A 21,160-nucleotide genomic window follows, 5' to 3' on the forward strand; every position below is an offset into this window, starting at 1 on the left:
GGGCGGTTAGATAAAGAACCAAGAGCATTTGCTATTATTTTCCACTAAAAGAAAAGTAAGTGGTAAGAAAACCCAAAAAATCTGAATAAGCACAAAAGTAAAAGTCAAAACAAGAGTAAGCCAAGTCCAGTATAAAGTAAATGAGTCATAAAGGTCTTGAATCCACTTTACGCTATGACGGACAGTTAAATATAGTAGTTAACGTAGGAGGAGATATGCTTCGGCACTTCCTCAACTCTCATTTCCTGCAAGCTGGCTTTCTGTCTTCAGAGTGCTCATGGGGTCACCCATACTGCTTTCAATACAAGGCTCACTATTTTCTCTCAGAGCTCTTTACAGCTGGTAACTGTCCTCTCTTTGAGGAACATCTTTGTTCTCTTGGATCCAGGGTCTCTACACTCCTACGTCATGACCACTATCACTCAGTCTTCATTGCTTTCTCTTCTTCCTCTTTTATTTTCAAATCCTAGTATTTCCTGGGGTTTTAAAACCTGGTCCTCTTCTCATCTTTTCTGTCCCCTCCTTGGGGAGTTCGTCTTCCAACCCTGAGCCCTAATGATCACCCCCTAGTATAAGAACTTGTGAGCCTACCTCTGTCCTGTCCTCTGTCTGAGCTCTGCTCCCACATTTACATGGCTTGCAGCAAGGCCCTGTTCAGATGCCCCTCTGGCAGTTCAGCCTTAAGAGTCTAGAATGCCTCCCCACCCACTACACCCACATTTTAACACATTTCTCCATTTTGAAAAGTTGGTACATTAAGGCTGAATTCAAAGGGCACCTTTATTAGTTTGCTAGGCTCCTGTGACAAAGTACCATAAACAGAGATTTGTTTCACAGTTCTGGAGGCTAGAAGTCTGGGATCAAGGTGTTGGTAAGGTTGTTTCCTTCTGAGGGCCATGAGGGAAGGATCTGTTCCAAACCTCTCTCCTTGGCTTACACATGGCCGTCTTCTGCTTGTGTCTTCACATCATCTTCCTTCTTTGTATGTCTGTTTCCAAGTTTCCTCCTCTTAAAAGAACACCAGTCATATCGGAAGAGGGCCCACCCTAATCATTTCATTTTAACTTGATTCCCTCTGTAAAGACCCTACCTTCAAGTGAGGTGACATTCTGAGGCACTGGGGATTAGGACTTGAACACACGAACCTGCCAGGGGACACAGTTCATCCCTCAACAGTGCCTCTTTTATGAAGTTTTCCTTGATCCACTTATAAAGAATGAAAAAATATATTTTCTGAGTCCCTATAGTATTTTGGTTGTATGACTAAAATATCATATTAAGGGCACCTGGGTGGCTCAGTGGGTTAAGCCGCTGCCTTCGGCTCAGGTCATGATCTCAGGGTCCTGGGATCGAGTCCCGCATCGGGCTCTCTGCTCGGCAGGGAGCCTGCTTCCCTCTCTCTCTGCCTGCCTCTCTATCTACTTGTGATTTCTCTCTGTTAAATAAATAAATAAAATCTTTTAAAAAAATAATAATAAAATAAAATATCATATTAAACTGTAGTAGAACTAACATTTAAATTGTGAGCTCCCTGAAAACAAGGATCAAAAATTATGGGCCGTCAGTATCATAAAAGTTAATAAATATCTTAACTTATAGTTTGAATTCTGCTTCTAGTACTTTCTAGTTATGTGATCTTGAGCAAATTACTTAACTTTCTGAGCCTCTACTTCCTTGCTGATAAAATATTAATAAGGATATTCTGGAAATTCAATGAATGAATACACATAAAGTCCCCAGTACAAACCCTGGCCATAGCAGGCCCTCAGTAATGGTTGGTGGCAGATGACTGGACCCTGTAGGTCTGTATGGCCTCTCATGAGGACTAGAACATAACTCATACATGTTTGCAACAGACCCTTTAACTCCATATCTTTCCTGTTCATAGAACATGTCCACTTGGATGTCTTCCCATCCACTACACACTCATACCTTAAACTTAATACTTCAATCTCTCTGTCTCTCCTTCTTGAATCTTCCAAACCTCTGCAGGCCTGGATACTGTCACTGACTCCTCCCTCACCTCCCCCTAGTCTCTCTACTGCTTCTGCTCTGCTATTCAACCTCATCATAATTAAGAGCAAATCCAGTAAATACTCAGAGGGACCGTGTAGGTCAGGCCTCATACCGGGTGATGGGATATCACAGGAAGCAACATGGACACTGGTTTTGCAACCAGAGAGCTTACACCGGCAGGAAAACTGATAAACCAGTTTTAAGCATCTAACTAAAAGGCAGTGTACTGAATGGAGGGGAAGCCCAGGTGCTGGGAAGAGGGCCTAGCCTAGCTGCGTGGTCAGAGAGGCATGTAGGGTGGCCTGGGTGGACAAGGAAGAAGTGAGCAAAATGGTCATTTCAGCCATTTAGAAAGCTCACTCTGGCTGCCCTGGAGCACCAAGGGAACAAGACTTATAGACAGGGAAACCTGTGGTCTGCTCTCCCCCACCTAGATCCGTAGTCCCCCTACTGACCGAGCTAAGTGTACACTCTCCAGACTCATTTCTATTAGCCGGTGGCGGAGGGTCACAAGTTCCAGAAGTTTCGAAAATGTCTCCAGGAGCTGCACAGAAGAACCTTGGCTTTGGTTCTGTCCTTCGTCTGCAGCAGACTGGAGAGCAAGCAGACCTATCTCCTCCAGGAGAAAGGGATCTCCCATTACTTTAGCTGAAAACAGCTGGAAGAAAACAAAAGCACTTTTAAAAACTTAAAAAAAGAAGTTCGTACATTAAGAAAAACGCTGTAGGTGGCATAGCCTCTGGACCCCGATTTCCCGGGTTCAAGTCCTAGCACTGCCACTTATAAGCCTGTGTAATTTTGCTGTCTCTCAGTTCCCTCATCTGTAAGGGGGGATAAGAATAGTAACAGTAGCTGAGAGGAACAAGTAGATAATAAATACCTAATAGAACTGTTGGGAAAGTTTAAGTGATTAATATATACAAAAGTGCCTGGTACATAGCATTCACTGTTATCATTGTTATAAATATTTTAAGCCAAAATAAAGAACAGAAGTAGAAATCCCTGATATTTTCCAAGTATTTTAGAGGCCAATAATAATAACAATTTCCTCTTCTAACTGCAGTTTCAAAATTTCTACGTTTTCACATACATTACCTCATATCTATCTTCACAAGATCCCCCATGAAGCAGGAACCACAGATGCCATGATTTCCATTTCATCAGTGAAAAATCTGAAGCAACACTGCAACTTTCCAAGGTCACACAGCAGTACCAAGAGTAGATGTACACTTCCTGATTCCAAGTTCAGTAGTTTTACAATACGCTAGCCAGCCCTGGGCAATTTTTGAAATAACCTCATTGTTCTTTAACTCCCTCCTGGCATGGTTGGCTCTTCTGCTCTGATGTCTGTGGTACCCTCCCCTTACTCCCAGCAAGGACCCAGTTGGGGGCCCCACATCTGCCTTTCCTGGCTCGGCTCCCTAAGGGTGCACCAGCTCCCTTATCTGTCCACTCATCTACCATAGGCCTGTTCTACTTGAAGATGCAATTTCTCAATTCTTGGAGTCTTCCAAAGTGATAAAGAAATGCAGAAGACATGCAGAAACTCAGAAGACATGCAGAAACTAATTTCTGCATGTCTTCTGAGGGCAATACCTGCTCCATTTTTTTGCCTAATGCAAAAGGTTAATCTGAGGATTTATCATTTCTGGATACAAATTTGAACCCACTTTAAAAATAATAATAATAATAGTTAAAACTGGCATGGCATCAATGGGAAACTACACAGGTATCTCAAATATTCACTATGAGTTATAAGAGAATTTAAAGTACATTTAAAAGATCTGGTACCATAATACAATGTGAAAAGAATCTGGAATAACTGGTAGTATGATACCTGACTGGTAATTTTGGAATTTTGAGCCATACCCTCCTTCATGCCCCTCCCCCCCGTGTCTCCAGGTAGAATACTAAAGAAGTTAAATATTTTTAAAATGAAATCAAAACCCTAGGAAATTAGAAAAAAGTAAGACATATAACATCTGGGTAACGATTTGCTTTCTGGATTTAGGAAGATAGACGAAGTCACGCAGAAAAAGATCAACAGGGAGCACCTGGGTGGCTCAGTGGGTTAAAGCTTCTGCCTTCAGCTTGGGTCATGATCCCAGGGTCCTGGGATCGAGCCCCACATTGGGTTCTCTGCTCAGCTCTCTGCTCTCTCTACCTGCTTGTGATCTCTCTCTCTCTCTCTCTCTCTCTCTCTCTGTCAAATAAATAAATAAAATATTTTTTTAAAAAAAGAAAAAGATCAACAGATTTTTTTCTATAAGAAAATAAAGTTAAAAAAATAAAAAAGACTAATAGGGAGAAATATTGCAGAAAATATGATAGAGAAAAGAGTTAAGGCTTTCATTTAAGGGAGCTCATGTAAGTGGACAGGAATGACATTAGGATTCTAACAGATAAATAAGGGAAAGAACAGAAGAGTCACAAAAAATACAATTTGTAACAAGACTTTTGGAAGGATATTTAGTCTCAACAAATACCAAGGAAATGAAAACTAACAGTGCAATGCCAACAGTGCAATGTTACGTATAGAGAGAGATAGATATATTTATACTTATATAAATATATATAGACTTTATATGCTTACACCTAATACTGTATAATATAGCATAATTGGTATTCTTTTAAATTACTGGTGGCATTTCAATATTCCAAATTGCATCCAAAAACTTAAATTTTGTTCCAGTGATTCCATTTCTAAGAATGTATCAAGGAATTGATTTAAAATATGGAAAAATCTGTAAGCATGGAGATGTACCTTATAACATTTTTAATAATAATGATAAATTAGAAACGACTTGAATGTCCAACAATAGGGAAATAGTTGGATAAGTTGTGATTCATCCCTTGAGGGAATTATACTCATAAAAGTGAGTATAAAGACTAGATAGCAATATGGAAAAATATATAATACAATGTTAACTAAGGAAAACAGGGGGTAGGGTATGAAGGATATGATTATAACTATGTTAACACCCATTTGAAGAAGACTTGAATTCAGAAAAATTGTGAATTTTTTGTGAATTGTGAATTTATTGTGAATGCATTTGAGTGATTATATTTAGGGTAATTTTTTTTTTTTTGCTTTCTTCTTTTGCTAAAATTCTGATTATTTTTGATCAATTTAAAACTAATTAAAGTAAAATAAAATTTTAGTTTGGGCAAGAGGGAATAGGAGGCCAAGGCAGACACATGGAAGGGATATTTTTTTGCAGCTGGGGCCCTTAAAAGTTCTTTCATCATAAAGTATGTACCCACACAGAGTAAGGTCAAATTGGAACCCAGGCTCAACTGTGATAGCCTTAACAGAAAAAGAAAAGAACTAAAATCTAACTACAAACGCCAGGTAAATCATTAGGCCACAGTTTGAACCACAGAGCATTAGAGTTGAAAGGGACTTTAGAGACCATCAAGCTCACTTGCATCCTCATCTCCTCAAATACACAAGCATAATGTTAGAAAATAGGAAAGAGAAGCTCAGGGAGGGTAAGAGGCATGTTCAGAGTCACACAGGAAATTAATGGCAGGGCTGAACTTGAGGTCTAGGTCCCTGACTCCTCACTCAGTACTCTCTCTCTCCTGTACCAGATCTCAGCTCAGGACAAAAAGAGGGAATTTCAGGAATAGTCTCAGTGAAAATAAAATATATAACTTTTAATAAAAATATATATTGTTGGGCGCCTGGGTGGCTCAGTGGGTTAGGCCACTGCCTTCGGCTCAGGTCATGATCTCAGGGTCCTGGGATCGAGCCCCGCATCGCACTCTTTGCTCAGCAGGGAGTCTGCTTCCCCTTCTCTGCCTGCCTCTCTGCCTACTTGTGATCATATCTCTCTCTCTCTGTCAAATAAAAAATAAAATCTTTAAAATATATATAGTTAAATATATATATATATATATATTAGGCCTGAAAACATTTCCCACATACCTATGTACATCTCCTTTCTAAATGTAGCAGTATCCTGATAAAGTAGGAACTTTGACCAAAAATGAAAAAAGAATTACATAAAAATGTTGGCAAGGCCTAGGACTATGATCTGTCTCTGGCCAAACAGGGGAGGAACAGAGCCAAACAGAAAAACATAGCTAAGTAGTAACATCTGGGTGGAAACATTCTCTTTGCCAAGGAACCCCCGCCTCCCCGACCCTCTTCAGAGAACCTACATCCCTCTGGAGCTGATTGCTGTACCAGGACTCGGGCCTGGCCGGTGTAAGCCACGTATCCAGGGCCAGCCGCAGCACACGTCTCTCCAGCAAGGTGAAGCTGCTGGCGGATCTTGGTCTGCAGGTGTGGCGGGCCTCCTGGAGGAGGTGCTCAAGGGATCGGGGGATGAGTGATGCCAGGCCCAGGGAAGGATGGAACTCCAGCAGATAAATGTTTTTCAAAGCTGGGCTTAAAAAGAGGACCAATCAATGACAATTTTACACAATGAAGAACTTAATCTATTTCAAAAGATATTTGAATTTTTCATTTTTTAAGACTTATAAAATAGCTGCTATAATCCAGGGCATTATAAAAAATTAGAAGTTCAAAGGGGCCAAAGAGGCCATTCAGACTCCACCCGATTATACAACATGCCCTTTGCTTTAACATGAATCCCTTTAAAAGTGGAAGCTGTGCGGCGCCTGGGTGGCTCAGTGGGTTAAGCCGCTGCCTTCGGCTCAGGTCATGATCTCGGGGTCCTGGGATCGAGTCCCACATCGGGCTCTCTGCTCAGCAGGGGGCCTGCTTCCCTTCCTCTCTCTCTGCCTGCCTCTCTGCCTATCTCTCTCTGTCAAATAAATAAATAAAAATCTTAAAAAGAAAAAAAGTGGAAGCTGTAAGAGTTTATTCCTAAAAGTCCAATCTAATTCTTTTTGCTTGTTTAAATTTTTCATTGTTTAAACTTTTTCATTGTGAAACCATTTTAGATTCACATGCAATGGTAGGAAACAGTATACAGAAAGATCATACATATCCTTTACCCAGACTACCCTAATGGGTCTTCAACTGTATATGGTAAACCTGTAAACATTAATTGGCATTTAGTTAAAGATTTGAAAACAACTTAAAAATGAAATAAAAATATTAAACAAATAATATCCATGACTGGTTTCTCTATTTTTCCATGAGTCTTGATCCTTTTCCCCCAAAATGGTAATAAAGAGAAATTTTAAACTCTGTACACAGCTGCTGGAATCATTCATGTTCTCCATAAGAATGTTCTATTTTATAAATGGGTGAGACCAGAAATGAGAAAATGCTTATCTGTGGGTATTCCTTTCAAAATAGAGGATACAGCATAAGTCCAGGGCCTTTCCCTATCTACATGGTACTAAAGAGCGTAAATACTTCTTAAACCTATGCAAATGGGATTCTTCTTTGTTCTAGGACTTAAAACATACAACCCTAAGGTTGGAAAGGAATCTCATTAAGCAAATAACATTTGCTTTTGAGACTATTCTGACAGGTCTTTGTACCCATATAGTTCTACGGGATTCTGCCAAAAACCCATTTCCTGAACAATAGAGTCTCTTCCATAGCCAGCTCCCCACTACCCCGCCCGCCACCTCCCGCCCCAGCTGATGTCCCAAGCTTGTTACAATGAAGAAAACACTCCTGAGAAAGGTCTGTGGAGAACATGCTGTCTTGTGCCTGGAACTCCCAGGGCTCTTTCTCAAGGGATAAGGTTGGAACATAAGCTATGAAATCCCCCGACAACCTGCTGGTCCCCAGGAGGATTCCATAGCCCAGTGTGGCAATGTCCCACTGAAAGTGTGCACTAGGCAGGAGCACCAGGCCGTGCCTCGGTTGTTCACAACTGTGCCCTCACCTCCCAGCACAGGGGCCTGAGAGCTATAGGAGCTCAACAGGTACTTGTTACATGTAGAAAGGAGCTCGAAAAGTTCTCCACCCTTTGAAGGCCATAGAGAGATGGTGATCACGGGCCATGCAGACCAGCCTGGGGCTTATCACCCACTTGCTGATTCCCTCACTACCCTCCACAGCCGGGAAGGAATGGGAATTCAAACCACACATCAAGGGGGTGACTTAAAGTTATGTACCTTCACTGAGTGATCTCGGGGAAATTTAATTTGCTCCTTAAAGGGGTAGGGGTCACAAGGTGAGTCTGCAGAAACCTTTTTGGTTTCTAGAATAAATAGCTTCCTAGAAACTAGAATAGATTCCTAGAATAAATAGATTCCTTCTTGAGACACTGTAAAGCACATCCAAGTTTCATATACATTGGCTTACATGGTACTTCAGATTAAACCCTCAGATGACATTTTAAGAGTAACTACTTTTTTTTTTAATAGAACTTCTCAAGGGGAAAGATTCTGTACCTAGTGGTATAATTTTAAATTCTAGCCTCATGTTCTTTATTACTTACAGTAATGCTTACAAAACAAATGGATATTGAGCATGCAAGAGAAACGGGGCACCCGGGTGGCTCTGTGGGTTAAAGCCTCCACCTTCGGCTCAGGTCATGATCTCAGAGTCTTGGGATCGAGCCCCGCATCAGGCTCCCCGCTCAGTGGGGAGCCTCCTTCCCCCTCCCCCTTTGCCTGCCTCTGCCTACTTGGGCTCTCTCTCTGTCAAATAAATAAATCTTAAGAAAATCTTAAGAAATCTTAAGAAAAAAAAATCTAAAGAAAAAAAAAGAGAGAGAGAATCCCTCTTTGAGGGCCTTTATATCCCCTTCACTCGTCTCCCCAAATAACTGAGAGGTACTTTATAGACTATTTAGACTTAACATCATACACTTAACTTATCTAAGAGATTAAATGTAAAATGTCTAAAGACAATGCCACCATACCAGCTATTGTTGATGGAAATGAGTTGTTTGCAAATTATGTTAAGGGGGAGTCCAAAGTTACTGCTATCATCCGGACGGCCTTCCTGCCAAAGCCTCTGGACATACTCCCGCTGACGCTCTATCTAGAAATGTAGCATAAAAGTTAAAATTAGAAAAGTTAAGCTTTCCCATGGCTGTGAATTATGAGCCTTGATATGCGAAGAACAACAGTCCTTTGGGTCCCTTCATTATTTGACTAATTTTCACCCAGACACAGTCCTGAGGACTCACTTACACGAAGACACGCTGGTCTTTCAGTCTGAGCCCAGGGTCAGCCAAGAAAAGCAAAGGCAACCAAATTCAGACAATCTTAGGAGGCCCAGGAAAACTTTCTGTCAAATAATTGACAACAAGGAAAAAATTCTAGCCAGGTCTAGGGTAAATGCACTGTAACAATCCATCTCCTGCTTACTTCCTGCCTCTGGCTTTCCCCCCAGAGGACCTACACTGTAATTTCTCCTTTAGCGTCCTAAAAATAGCCACAACACTTAAAAATAATAATAAACCTCACTTTATACATTCATAGCTTCTAAAGAGGGTAAGTTCATCCTCCTTTCAATACCACTAAACTCTATCATCTAGTGAAAATAAGCTTTCTATTTTTTGTGGACCATTAAATGTAATTAGGGTTGGAAACTTCCTTTTAAGACCGTAGTTATGCTTGGAATTCAACAATGCAAATGAGCTTTCAAATAAACACGCCGTACGCGCTGCCTTAGAAAACCTGGATTCTGAACACGCGACGAAAGGAAAACACTTTTTGGTTCTGGCCTGGGTTTTCCACCGTCTTCCCATATGTGATATTTTAAAACCCAAATGTACTTACGTGCTGATTGAGGATGCCCCTCACTAGCTCCAAGTGAAGCCTCAGGCAGATGCCCTCATCTCTGTAGGCCTTCCGGAAATAATGGCGGCTGAGATCAAACCTCGGGCGTCTGTGCATTAGGTCAGTGATCACTTGTGCTAAAGCAAACCTCTCCTCAGGGTCCAACACATGCTGGTAGGCTTCAAAGTAACTGTCAAGAAGCTGCGGATAAGGTTTGTGGTCAGGGAAGAGCAGAGGCAGCCCTAGGCTCCAGCAAAGAGAAGGGAGCCCCCTATTCCCCCACCCCCGACTTTGGAAAGCCCCCCGGGGCATCAGCAGCAGAGAGAGGGGCTCAGACCCTTCAGGTACCAGCCTGGGGCGGGCAGCGGCAGCACCAGTGCAACCCCAGGGCCCTTAGTAAACCCACAGAGGTAGGGAGGGCAAAGCAAGGAACACTGGTTTTGCCTGCGTCCCCTCTTCCTCTGCTCTCCACAAAAAAAAGGGGGTTATCCAATGAATAAGATAACATCTCATCGTTATAAGCTCCAATGAGACAGGGCAGGCAATGTCACTTGGTCAGATATATTTATCTGCAATCCCGTTCTCCAAAGACAATTCTCCGCTTCTATTTTACTCCAGCACCAAACATGGAGTGGCTTCCTCCTCCACTCTTTTTTTTTTTTTTTTTTTTAATGTATTTGAAAGAGAGAGAGCACACAAGCCGGAGGCGGGGAAGAGCCAGGAGGAGAGAGAGAAGTGGGCTCCCTGCTCAGCGGTATGGGACTCCATCCCAGGACCCCAGGGTCATAACCTAAGCCAAAGGCAGACGCTTAACCAACTGAGCCTCCCAGGAGCCCCTTCCTCCCCTCTTCTTATGCTCAGCTCCATTGCTGACCCCTTTTCTTTAAGAGTTGGCCCTCTATTCTACAATAGAGGACTGAGGTAAAAGTCTCCTAACTACAGAGGCATTTATCCCAGACAGGACTCTGTTAGGAAGGGCTTCACGTCCAGAACTCTCAAAGGCATGCAGGGAACTTCTTTTCTAGTAAAGGTCACAAACCTTTTCTAAAAACCAAAGAAAGCTCCCAGACACTAACCCAGTAACCATGGAAGAGGTTTCTCAGGGTGGGAATTCAGAGACGCTCTTTATTTTGCTTTTACATTTTTCTGTGACCTTAAGAATTTATGTTCTGTATATAAATTCTGTTTGTGTGCAATTAGTCATGGTGCTAATCAGGAAAATGCTCTTAAGAGATCCCTGGGCTGGAATCCCAAACAGGGACCTAAGGGTAAGATAAGCAGTTCTGGACAGTGTAATTGTGGTTCAGGGCTGTCGCACATTATATTAAATATATTAAGATGTACTCCTATCCCAATCAAGTACTTTCTTTTAAAAAGGTTAAATGATATTCATAATCTTGTTTTTTAAGTTATTTGGCTATGAGCAACGCACTGAATTAGTGATCAGCTATGATTTCTGGGCAGTATACGTTCAGAGGTTCTTATGAAGTGAGAAGATCTGATCTATAAATTTTCAAATGTAATGAGATGTTTAGAAGTGCTCAGTTACCACGTTTTTACATTTTGCTGACATGTAATTAAGTATTTATTGATAATAATTTTGTATGTTCTTTTCATATTTCAGAGTCATGCATGTGTTTTTTCTCAAATTGCAAATATTTTCAATGGAACCTGCAAAGCTCTTAGGTCCTAAACACCGAGTCCACATTGCCTGATGAATAAGTCGGCTCTGACTGGGAGCTTTTAAGGCTTTATTCCGTTCATTGCACAGCAGAACAAATTCCTTTCCTCTGCGGATCTAATCCAACAAATCCTCCCTCCGAGTTTTTGCTCAAGATGTACCCCCCCAATCTTCTTCTTCTTCTTCTTCTTTTTTTAATTTATTTGACAGATAGACATCACAAGTAGGCAGAGAGAGAGAGAGAGGAGGAAGCAGGCTCTCCGCTGAGCAGAGAGCCCCATGCAGGGCTCAATCCCAGGACCCTGGGAACATGACCTGAGCTGAAGGCAGAGGCTTTAAATCACTGAGCCACCCAAGTGCCCCCCTCCCCAGTCTTCTTTTGCTAGCTCCTCTTAGGCAGGTTTCAGTGTTCTGGAAGGTGTCAGCTCCCATTGTAGCCATATCACCAAAGTCACATCACCTTGCCCAGGGTGTGCCTTTAATTGGCAGCAAGGAGTGAATTGTTGAGGTTACAGGTTCTACCAACCTGACAGCCCAGCACACTTTGACGTGTATCAGAGAAAGTGTGTGTCTTGTTTCCTTGGGTGTTGGTCTTCCCCGTGGGTTAAGGCCAGGAATTCAGCCCTCCTCTTAACAAACTAAGAAATTTCCTAAAAGGAGACAAGAGCTCCTCTTTTTTTGTCTGGAGCCCAGAGCTAAGAATGCAAAACCAGACAGAACTGAGAAGGTACAGCCCTACTTGAATACAGGTGACAACCGTGCAGGAGGCAAAAGGAAGTAAAGGACCCACGGGAAAGGAAAAGCCAGGAGCGTCTCTGTCTTGCCACGCATGGCTTCCAAGCCTCCGGAAAGAGGTAAACCCTTGAGAATCAGTAGCAGACCGGGAATCAAATACTGCCTTATTAATAGATGTCCAGTATCTGGCTTTCAGTGCTAAAGCACAAGGAGGGAGGGCCTGGGGCACTTAGCATGCGGTTTTGCAGGATACCCTTTGGGAAACATTGGTCTAAGGGACCTTAGGTCAACCTTAGCACAAAAAGGAAAACACCAAAGGAGGCTAAAAGCTCAGAACACACAAGGCGTTCTGCAGGTTAGAGACCCACATATCTCAGAGTGAGAAATGAAGAAAGGTAGAGATTGCCAGGCCTTTCATGAGTCCCAGGGAAAATGAAGCAAGCAGGGTGATCTAAATGACCTTATCCCCCTGCTGAGCTCTACTCTGGAATAGCATTCAATGATTAAATACCAGAAGACAAAGCAGAAATGGAGGAGTGGTAGGTAAGACAGGTGTCACTCAATAACCTGGAGTGGGGGGAAATCAGAAAAGAAACAATTACCTCCCTAAATCATTCTGGACTAACTTGAGCCTTTCTGACTGGGCCAAGTCAATCCCAGGAGCCGGTTTATAGCATTTGTATGCCTTGACCTGTTTTTTTTTTGGTACAAAGCGTCCTATTGTTTGGCTATTTGGCAAAAGGTCGTGGGGGAGAGTTCTTGCTGGTGATTTCAATCTGCTGATACCAGGTTGCAGAGGTTGGCACTAAAAGGCCAAGCTCACTTGTGTTGTTCATAGGATTGCCAGATTTAACAAATAAACTAGAGGCCATCGAGTTCCATTTGAATTTCTGATAAACAACAAACCACTTATTTAGTATAAGTATGTCCCAGATATTGTCACGTTTTACTTGGCAGCCTAAGCTCTTGAAAAGGAAAATGTGGCTCTCTTTTTTACATGGAATAGGCTCTCTCAGGCATTGACCTCGACCTTGAGACGCTCTCAGATGGGCCCTTACACAATTTTATTAGTAATTCTTTCCCAACAGGGGTAAGACCATGATCTTTCTGCTTCACAAGGTTCTATTTATGATCTGTTTGCTAACTGGCCCATTTCCATTTAAACACTGGGCTGGTATTTGTCTAAGAAGTCTTCCTAGCCTGTCAAATGTCACCTGTGTGTGTCAAGGGCCAACTCTCAGGCAAAATAATATATGGTACACACTGATGGGAAGTCTCAAATATTGGAGAAAATAGAGAAAAAAAAAAGCCAAAATGAATAATCTCAAACCTGACTGTGTTTGTATTATTTTTACCCCAAACTCTGTGTTCTGGGACTTAAGAAACTTTAAAGAATAAGCACTGTAGGTTAAATGAAAGTGCAAAAAAGAAAAATCAATGCTAGGCACAATCTGTCACAGTTTTATTTTGTTTTGTTTTGTTTTTAAGTGCTCCAAACATTTATTCAAACTACCTTGAAAAATGTGTCCTCTGGTGGTTGTAGACAGAATCAGCATTTGGGCCACGTGTCCCTTAGTGGCTGGTACAGCTGATGCCTGGCTTCTCTAAGAGTTCTTAATCCACCTAAATTCATATCAGCTCTAATTTTATGAGTGTTTATACATAATATGGTTACTTTAAGGATTTAAGACAACCCAGTGTGTTTGAGCAATTCCTAACTCTGGTGACTCCAATATATCTAACAATCAAAAACAGCTGAGCAAACTTAGCAGGAGAATCAGTACTGGGAGAAATCAATTGTACTCTAGATAAAAAATATGGTTTATCCATTAAAAATAGGCTCTTTTGACAAAATTTCTGATTTAGAAGGCCACGCTTTCACAGTTTTGGCATAGATGGCTCAGGTTTTATAGAGAACGTATTGTTAGGGTGAGAAAGGAGGAAGACATTTTCAATGATTTTTTTTTTTTTAAGCTAAAATAATTTGATTTACCATAGAAGAAACTAGTGGAGAGCCCTGGTAGCTTAGCACACAGAATGAAGCGTGGCCCGAAGTGTGGAGAAATCCGTTTGTTTTTCAGTCCTCTTTGTCCTTCTATTCTTCTCTGGGCACTGGGTCCTGCCTGGGGCCTCTGTAGGAGGCCTAGAAGCCCTGAAAGGGGAGGCGGGGAGAGAGAATCCAGAAAAGGAGGGCTCCTAAAAACTCATGTCTGGACCAATAAACTCGTCAAGTTTAGAGATTCTGTCTTATTTACCTTTAATGTGGCCTTTTCAATTACTACGTTCTGAGTCTGGCTCTCTCAGTCCATCAGAGTTTCTAACTGCCAGATCAAGGTTGCAGACGCAAACTCGACGGAGGCCAGTTCCCCTTGAAAAGAGGAACAGGATTCAAAGCCCAAGGCTCCCACCCTTTAAGCCCAGCCAGGTGTTTTCAAAAATTGGGTGACCTACATCTCTATGAGTAACAGACCAGAAAGTAGACGAAATGGTAAACTATCTAATCTACTAGAAAAACAGTTCAAAGAAAACCTTCCCACTTCCCCATCTTCTGACCACATCACAGCGCACTGTAAGCTGCCTTCCACCCCCATACTCTTCTGAGAGGCCTACGAAGCTGGCAATGACCCTGATGACTGACCCCACTGCCCCCGTCTTTAGGAGTCACCTTTCTTGATGTTTCTCTGCACTCCACACTAGTAACTATCCTTCCTACTTCAAAAAAAATTTTTTTTTTCCCTTAGTGGCTTTCAACACACTATTCCTTCCCTTTTCCTCCAGTTTCTTTGGCTTCCTCTTTTTCTTCTCGTAGATTCTTTTTTTTTTTAAAGATTTTATTTATTTAACAGAGAGAGAGAGAGAGAGAGATCACAAGTAGGCAGAAAGGCAGGCAAAGAGGTGGAAGCAGGCTCCCTGCAGAGCAGAGAGCCTGATGCGGGGCTGGATCCCAGGACCCTGAGATCATGACCCGAGTGGAAGGCAGAGGCTTAACCCACTGAACCACCCAGGCGCCCCATGTAGATTCTTTTTTTTTTTTTTTCTTTTTTTAAAGATTTTATTTATTTATTTGACAGAGAGAGATCACAAGTAGATGTAGAGGCAGGCAGAGAGAGAGAGGGAAGCAGGCTCCCTGCTGAGCAGAGAGCCCAATGTGGGACTCGATCCCAGGACCCTGAGATCATGACCTGAGCCGAAGGCAGCGGCTTAACCCACTGAGCCACCCAGGCGCCCCCCATGTAGATTCTTATTCTATGCCCTTTCCCTACAATTTAAGTGTTACCCACGGCTGCAGCTCAGACATCTCTGGCTTTTCCTAGTCATTTGACTCATTACTGTGGTTCAATGTTCACTTCCATACCTCAGCTCATACCTGCTCCTGACTTTCAAACCTCCAGCTCCCACAAAGCAGGCACACCTGTTTCAGCAAACGCTCCTCACATGCCTGTTGCCACGAACTCAGTAATATTATCTTCCCCTCTAAAGTGCCCCTCCTCCTGCATTCCGTTTCGGTTAATAGCCTCCTCCCTAACCCTGAGAAAGACATTTTTAATTCCTTACTCCCTCACCCCAACATCCAGGCTTCAAATCCTGCCATATCTATTTCTGCACCATTTCTGCAAAGATGTCTCGAGCCTGACCCTCCCTCCTGCTCTCACTCGTCCATCCCTGAGGTAGGTCCCTCCTACCTCTCCAGGTCACTGTTGCAACAAGGGCACCTGTTTTCTGCAAGAGCTCTGCTCTAATCCCTTCTCCACACTAGTACCCGAGCAGCTGTTGAAAACAGGGCTACGATCCTATTTCGCCCTTGCTGAAACTCACTAATGACTCTTTCTTTGCTTATAAAATACACTGTGAATGTGGATCAGCAGGCCTTTCACAGCTGTACCCAGACATGTACTCCGCTCGTTTGTCATCATGCCTTCACGCCTAGTCACAGTAGCCTCCTTGTCCCCCGGTTCACACCTCCCTGACATCCCTCATGCTGTTTCCCTCGCTTAGGAATTTTTCCTTCTCTGACAGACAACATCTGACTCATCTCTTAGGAACAGGATTCACTATCTCTTCCTCGGAGAAAACTTGCCAACATTTCCTTTACTCCGGTAGCCCCCACAGGGCAAAGAGCTCCATTGTGGTCTCTGGGGATCTCACGTGTGCCTTAGCTGTAAGCTGTCCATCGCCGGATTGTAGTTTTTACTTAAGCGATGGGATCAAGTTCTATAGACTAGAAATTCCTTAAAGGTAGATTACCTTCTTGTATTTATCCGTAGGTTCCTAATGTCCGGATAGTACCAGGTACGGGGTAAATACTTAATGTTTGATGGATAAACTCCCAACAGTTGGTGACCATCAGAGGGGCTCATAATCCACGCCGAGTTCACAGGTGAAGAGCAGTGTTTTATTTATTACTGGGATGTGAGCCACTGGTGGTGCGATGATGAATTTAGCAACCTTCTGTTTCATTGCTTTAAACTCACCCTCATAACTTGTTGCACTGAGCATATCTCCACCAGCTGCTTGCCCCACAGGTGGTGTATTTCTAAAGGCTCTAATAAGGTCAGTTTGTGTTGAGCAGAATGAGGCTTGTCCCTGACAGGACAAAGAATGTGAATGGAACCATCACCCATTCTCACTAAACACATACATAAAAGCCTAAATTATACAGACCTTTAGCAAATGATGCCTGTAAGATAAAGAGGTATCCTTCCCATTTTTTTTTAAAGATTTATTTATTTATTTATTTATTTATTTGACAGAGGTCACAAGTAGGCAGAGAAGCAGGCAGAGAGAGAGGAGGAAGCAGGCTCCCCACTGAGCAGAGAGCCAGATGCGGGGCTCCATCCCAGGACCCCAGGATCATGACCTGAGCTGAAGGCAGAGGCTTTAACCCACAGAGCCACCCAGGCACCCCTTTCCCATTTTATTTTTTATTAACAAGGAACCACAGTAAAGAAAATAAAATGTATTATTCACATCCTGACAACCAGCTGAGAGGATTTAAATAAAATAATTATTTATTTTATTAGGAGACTGCCTGAAAGCCCCACTGAGTTTTTTTCATCTCTGTTTTTTCAATACTGGCTTTTGTAAGAAATGTTTAACAGATGTTTTGTTTTCTAGGGAAAAATACCTGGCGCTTGTTTTCTAGAAGGGCTGCTTCCCAAGTCCACATGTCATACAGCACAGCAAATCTGTCCACACTTGCATGGGCCCGTCCCCAGTCCTGGCCAGTATTTGACTCGCTGCCCTCTTTGTGACCTAGAAGAGAGAAGGGAATGAGAATGACCAGAGACAGGCCTTTCCATGAAGCTACTCTTATTAGAAAAGCAGCCCTTGAACAGTCAGCCCCATCTCAGGAATGAAAACACTGAATCGGTCCCAGGGATTCCTAAGAATCAGCCGGAGGGCCACTGGCAAAGACTGGGACATACTTGTTGACTTCTGAGTCAGTAGAGGTTTTTGTCTTTACTCTTCAATTTTAGTTTTAAAGACTAATTTTAGAAATGTAACCAAAATTCAGTTAATATGAAATCTTCACTAAAATGTCCTCAGACCTATAATTTAAAGGCCAAACACACATTTCTCCTTCTCTAAAAACAGGTCCCTGGTGGTTTAACAACAAACCCAGTTTAACCTGCTATTTCAAGTGATGTTAGTTAGCCAAGTAAAAACTCTTCAGAGAAGTTTCTAAGATATCCCTTAATTGGGTTAATTACTAACTTAAATCAATAAAGGTAATCATTGTAATTATTCTGTTAAAATATTTTCCCACTACATGAATGTTAATTTTCAGCATCAGCATGATTATTGTTTTTAATATTTGAGTGGTCTAGTTCAGAATGAAATATCAAAAAAGTAAGAGATTTTCAGGTGCTGAACTTTGAGTTCAATAATTATATATGATGGGTACTGAACAAGAGAAAGATTTTGATCGGAATTTCTCAAGCGCAGTTGGGAAATCATTTCACAATGGATAACTACATACTGACAAGCTTAGCTGAAGGAAGCTCATGGGGCTGATGACTACTGACTGTTTCCATCAAATTAAATTCTTAGTTGCATTGGATTATAAACGAGTATCAATAGAAGTGATGCATTAGTATGTAGAATAAAGTAAAGACGAAAGCCAAACGCTGCAATTAAATGCCCTGGAATGTTGGATGACATCAGCGCATCTCATGATTCAGACACCCAATGGTCTGTGGCAAAGAGGGCAGAGTTCAAGCCAATGTTAAGTGAATTCTGCCTGGGCTCTGAAAGGTTAACAGTCAAACATTCTTTGAGCAGCATTTTATATCGCTATGAAAATGAATTCTTCATGATCATCTGCATAATTATCAAATAGCACAAATTCTTGCTAAATTTCCTTTTAGGTGTTGCAATGTATCGAGAAACTCTTAAGCTCTTTCCAAATCAAATGTCAATGTTGTCATATTATTCTAGAAGGATTACTCTTTCCTCACCTATTTCTTAATATATATATTCCTTTTTTTCTTTAAGATTTTATTTATTAATTTGACAGACAGAGGTCACAATTAGGCAGAGAGGCAGGCAGAGAGAGAGGAAGGGAAGCAGGCTCCCTGCTGAGCAGAGAGCCTGATGCGGGGATTGATCCCAGGACCCCGGGATCATGACCTGAGCCGAAGGCAGAGGCTTTAACCCACTGAGCCACCCAGGCGCCCCACTCACCTATTTCTAAAATTGGATACATTTGATTGATGCCAAAAGGATGTAGAGAAGACATATTATAGGTTATTTGATTACCCTGAGCAATGATTTCTCCCTTTGGTGCTTTATCTGGCATTTTCCTACCCAGATCTTCTTGCATCCTGGTGCTTTTTTTGTCAGGAACCCAGGGATGTGTCTGCTTCTAATTGCTGCTTGCCCAAGGTCAATCTTTTTTTTTTTTTTTTTTGGTTGTTGCTTAGGGGAAAAAAAAAATCATTACCTTCACTTGCTTACTTTGCTTCCCTCAGGGCCTGGCATGAGAGCCTTTGTACCCAGTGAGTAATGCAGAAATGCCACTGAGGAACGAGTAAGTCTCAACAATGGTAAGAATTATAATCAAGCTTCGAAAGAATAGTTCCGGTCTCCAACAAGAAGAGGGACTTGAGCTGGAAACAGGACCATATCTTTTCTAAAGCAGGTGCATATCGCGGAGATGCAAGTGCATATCGCGGAGATGCAAGTGCTTACTGAATTTTCAGATACTCTTGGATCTGTATTTCTATTTTGAGGCGGAGGGTGTTGAATGGAGCCCTTAGGGTTCATGGTTTGTTTGGCTAATTGATTTTTTCAAAATCTGGCTTCTGACCTTTTTCTTTCTCGATATAATGGCTGGCCACAAGCAGCAGCTCTGCCTCGAGCTCCTTCAGATCGCTCAAGGCTTCATCGTACATGATATGTACTCCGTGCGGGTCCTTTGTGTAGACAGAAGCAGCCTCCATGCTGTAGTAGTCGTCCTGGTTCTCCACTTCCGAGAACTCCATGAATCGGACACTGTGGACCTGGGGCAAAGAAAGCCAACCCCAGAAGTTACCGGAAAGGGGAGAGCTGTCTGTATTTTGCCAGCCCAGACAGACCACACGGCAGGCTCCTGCTCTCACGCAGTGGGCTGTCCGCACGGAGCTGTACCTGCCGAGTGTATAAAGCACTGTATGTAGAGAAGGGGATATTAGCAAAGAATGTTGGCAGGGAAGGGTAGTGAGATGGATAAGTAGCTGATTACGTTTTTTGCTGATTAATTCAGGGCTACCTGGAAAAAGGCGGGCGATGGAGCTGAGTGTACAGGAGGTCTCTGAGGTCAGGGTGCCCGTGTTCAGGTCTCACCCTAGGCCAAGCCCTCAGCTACTCTTAGCCTCTGTTTCCTCATCCATAACACGGGGACAGTGGAGAGACCACAACAGTTGTTATAGGGGGTATGCGACACTGAAGCACTTGAGATCTAGAAACAAGCAGTTAAAGGTTTCTTATTTTTTTTAAAGATTTTATTTATTTATTTGACAGAGAGAGAGAGATCACAAGTAGGCTGAGAGGCAGAGAGAGAGAAGGGGAAGCAGGCTCCCTGCTGAGCAGAGAGCCGGATGCGGGGCTCGATCCCAGGACCCTGAGATCATGATCTGAGCCGAAGGCAGAGGCTTAACCCACTGAGCCACCCATGCGCCCCGGTTTCTTATTTTAATTCTATAAATACTTGAAAAATGTGTGAATATTGTCTCGTGTCTCGGAATTGAGTAGCACCCCCCAAAATTCATGTCCACCTGAAACCTGCGAATGTGACCAAATATGGAAACGGAGTCTTTGCAGATATACATGGTTAAGATGAGGTCATATTGGGGGATGGGGCGGCTAAGCCAGTGACTGATGTTTCTAAAGAAAGAGGAAAATGTGGAGACAGATACGTTGAGGAGAAGGCCATGTGAGGACAGAGACTGAGATGGGAGTGAAGTATCTACAAGCCAAGGAAGGGCAGGTGACCCCCAGGATTACTAGCAATGGCCAGATGCTAGGAGAGACAAGGAAGGAACTTCTCCCGAACACTTTGGAGGGACCATGGCTCTGCTGACATTTTGATTTGGGGCTTGTGACATCTGGAACTGTGACAGAATAAAGTTCTCTGCCAGCTGTTATGAGCCACTCCCTTTGTGGTGTTTTGATACGGCGGCTCCAGGACACGAATATAAGGAATCTGGGTATTCCACTCACATGTTTTCTTAAATGACGGCGGAATGGTGGCATTCTGAGAATCATTAACCTAATAATAATTCTCATAATTTCAAACTTCACTCTGGCCAAGCCTCTGAATTCACCCCCTCCCCCCACCAGGCCTTGCCTTCAGTGTCTCGGCAGAAGCCCCTCCCCCACTTGTCCACCACCCACACCCACCACCTCCACCCCCCCAATCCCACCACCCCCACCTACACAAAGCCGCTGCTCCCACACCTCTCTCCTCCTGCTTCTTCCTGTACTCCAGGGAACGACTCTGCTCCCCTTCTCTGTGGCCATTCTGTCCCACCTCCCAAGCATCCCTGCGCCTTCTTGGACACCCAGTTCCTCTCCATCAGCTGT

General features: G+C 42.8%; 1 protein-coding gene across 7 annotated transcripts in view; it reads right to left on the reverse strand.

Moving 5' to 3' along the window:
- LOC309865547 (uncharacterized protein) overlaps nt 1-21,160 on the reverse strand; it is a 203,623-nt gene that overhangs the window by 106,632 nt on the left and 75,831 nt on the right. For all 7 annotated transcript variants that reach the window (XR_014312154.1, XR_014312155.1, XM_082731992.1 and 4 more), the window contains 6 exons: nt 19,407-19,599; nt 17,223-17,350; nt 9,682-9,882; nt 8,817-8,938; nt 6,184-6,412; nt 2,472-2,674 (listed from right to left, as the gene is read on the reverse strand). Coding sequence is in view for 5 of the 7 variants with exons in the window: in XM_082731992.1 (XP_082588118.1) it covers nt 2,472-2,674; nt 6,184-6,412; nt 8,817-8,938; nt 9,682-9,882; nt 17,223-17,350; nt 19,407-19,599 (1,076 nt within the window). In the remaining 2 variants the exon portion in view is untranslated. The remainder of the gene's footprint in view (nt 1-2,471; nt 2,675-6,183; nt 6,413-8,816; nt 8,939-9,681; nt 9,883-17,222; nt 17,351-19,406; nt 19,600-21,160) is intronic.

Source organism: Mustela nivalis (genome assembly GCF_964662115.1).
Source record: "Mustela nivalis genome assembly, chromosome: 5".
Lineage (NCBI taxonomy): Eukaryota > Metazoa > Chordata > Mammalia > Carnivora > Mustelidae > Mustela > Mustela nivalis.